The sequence below is a fragment of the Stegastes partitus genome, unplaced genomic scaffold (assembly GCF_000690725.1).
Source record: "Stegastes partitus isolate 25-593 unplaced genomic scaffold, Stegastes_partitus-1.0.2 Scaffold577, whole genome shotgun sequence".
Classification (NCBI taxonomy): domain Eukaryota; kingdom Metazoa; phylum Chordata; class Actinopteri; family Pomacentridae; genus Stegastes; species Stegastes partitus.
In genome coordinates, this window is record NW_007578308.1 from 27,030 (window position 1) to 29,616 (window position 2,587).

General features: G+C 48.2%; 1 protein-coding gene across 1 annotated transcript in view; it reads right to left on the minus strand.

The window, feature by feature from the left end:
* LOC103362480 (inositol 1,4,5-trisphosphate receptor type 3-like) overlaps positions 1 to 2,587 on the minus strand; it is a 41,650-nt gene that overhangs the window by 26,898 nt on the left and 12,165 nt on the right. Inside the window, exons 3-4 of the mRNA XM_008288844.1 lie at positions 460 to 581; positions 262 to 348 (exon numbers count right to left, since the gene is read on the minus strand). Coding sequence (XP_008287066.1) covers positions 262 to 348; positions 460 to 581 — 209 coding nt within the window. The remainder of the gene's footprint in view (positions 1 to 261; positions 349 to 459; positions 582 to 2,587) is intronic.

Sequence of the window (2,587 nt, forward strand, 5' to 3'; positions counted from 1 at the left end):
TCCATGTTCCTTCCATGTCTTAATGATGGATTTAACTGGACTCCAGAGATGTTCAGTAACTTGGAGATGTTCTTGTATCGTCTCCTGACTGATGCGTCTCAACAACCTTGTCATAACAGCCAGATCACATCGACCATGATTTAATGCTGACAGGCAATAAAAGAACAAACCCCAGCGGTGGTTTGTAGGTTCTGTCTACAGGACTGAGCTCCATGTGAGGAACCCTGACTGATGGTTCTGACTCAGAATCTAGTGGTTTACCTGCATGACGGTTCCGTATTTGACCACGTCTCCGTGGACTTTCTTGTTTTCTGTCTCGTTCTGCTTCTGCTCCAGATTGGACGCGTGCTGTGAGACACATTTCATGGATCAGTTCAGCTTCTGCTGACGTCTCTGTAGAAACACTTGGTTCTGTTGGACTCACGTCTTCACGTCCATGTTTCTGCAGAAATCTGTTACCTGCAGCTTCTGCAGCAGAACCACGTCGGCGATCTTGTCCTTCTCATGTTTGGCTTGTTTGGCTTTCCAGAACTGTTTCTGAGCCGAGTACCGGCTCATGGGACAGACCTTGAACAGGCAGTCTGAAAGCAGAAGGAGATGTTCCTACAGTCAGACCACACATCTGGAAACACACAGCAGAAGCTATCATAGGGGGTATAAGGAACGTTTCAGCTGATCAAATCTACGTCTTACTCAAGTTTCATAAAGAACACAGCTGGTGTCGGGACGCTGGACATGCTAATGCTATCAAACATCATCACATGATTCAACAATGACTTTATAAATAACTGTGATGGAGCTCAGTTTGTCCTGTGATTTAATCAGCAGACATGTGATTAAATAAACTGCTCCACTTGTAGTTCAGGACGTCTGGCTGGTCCCAGCTGGTCTTTATCTCCATTAGTGGAGGACGGATGACAAAGTTCAGCTGTTTGGGTCCAAACGCAGCTTCTCCTGACAGACGTTTGGTTGTTGGTGCGTCTCAGAGAAATCACATCTAAGTGCATGAAGTGAGCAGAGACGTGAACTCTGCTCCAGAACGAGTGCTGCTACGCCGTCCATCCGCCCCGACCTCCTCCTGCACACACTGACCACACGGTGGCGCTGCGTTAGAGATAAAACGCTGATCCTGCTGAAACCTGAACGCAAATATTTAATATCAAATGATCAGAATTTCTGGGTGAAAGCTTCGGCCTGCTGGTGGCGCCAGACCTCGGGTCAGCAGAGTTATTAGGATTCATCCTCTGGAGAGGACGAACGGTTGAGCTGTGTGATGATTAAACATGAAGCAGGCGTGTCATAAATAACATGCATCATAACAGTACCGCTGTGGAGGAACGCAGCAGGACAGGCGACGGGAGGAGGTAAATATTGACTCTCCTCCATCACATCCTGGACGGGTCGGCGCTGTTCTGCTGTTTGTCGAGCAAACAGTGTTGAGCTGAGTGGAGCCGCTCATGAAACGGATCTAAAGTCCACTTCAGCAGCGTTAACACCGAAACACAAGCACAACGTTCAGAACACGCTTCAGGGCTTCGCCTGCTCATAGAGGTCCAGATTCACAATCATACGGTGGAGCGACCAGCACATGACCACTGTTCTGATCCGTCATCTGGTTCTGTACCTCCACATATGCATACGTATATATGTTCCACATCATTTTAAAGTGTGTTTGAAGCACATTTTTGAGATTAACGGAATGAACTGGGCTGCAGAGTTGTCAGAAGGTGGCGCCGTCGGCTGCATGACTTTATTAAACTGAGAAGCTGAACTGGTCATTTGCTAAAAAACCACAAAGAAGAAGAAACGAACAAAACTTGGCGCTGATTGAAGACACCAGTGTGGTACCAGGATGGACGGGTTCTGGTCTGAACGACGTCGAGCAGCTAAACGAAGCAGATGCTGATGTGAAGGAGTCAGTTCTGAATCCAGACCAACTGTAGCGAGCGTTTGGCTTCTACTGACCACAGCTGATCGCTTCTCTCTGATTTTACTTCTCGTCGTCTCATCTCGTTTTATTTCAGTCATTCAGCTTTGATGTCTCCTTGTTCCTGTTCTGGTGGTTATCGGGTCGATCCGTTACCAGTCGTCTCCCGTCTGATTCAAACTTTGGTGCTCTACTTACAAACTGGTTCAGCTGCTGACGTCCAGATGGAAACATGCAGCCGAGTCCGAGTCCACGAGTCTCCGGTGACCGGAGCTGGCCTCACATCAGAGTCCATCTCCAGCAGACGCCTGCTTCGGTTCCAGCGACCCAGGACCGGTTCTCTCTCCGGGATCAGACCTTCTACACAGTCTACATCTTTCTGACAGCGAGAATAAAAACTGTGGGTTTGTCGTGTTTCAGTCCAGGAGAGGAACACGACGGACGACGTGGAACATCGGACCTACATCCAGGTTACGTCCTGCACAAGCTCAGTCTGCTCACTTCAACGCTTTAACGTCCACGTCGGACCCGGATGTGAACAGAACGCCGCCGTAGGACGATTCTTATTCCACACATGCAAACCAATCTTTCATAAATCCACATTAAAAAGATAAAGTCAGAACAAAGTCATCATTCCACAGGAACAGAACTTCTCAGGAA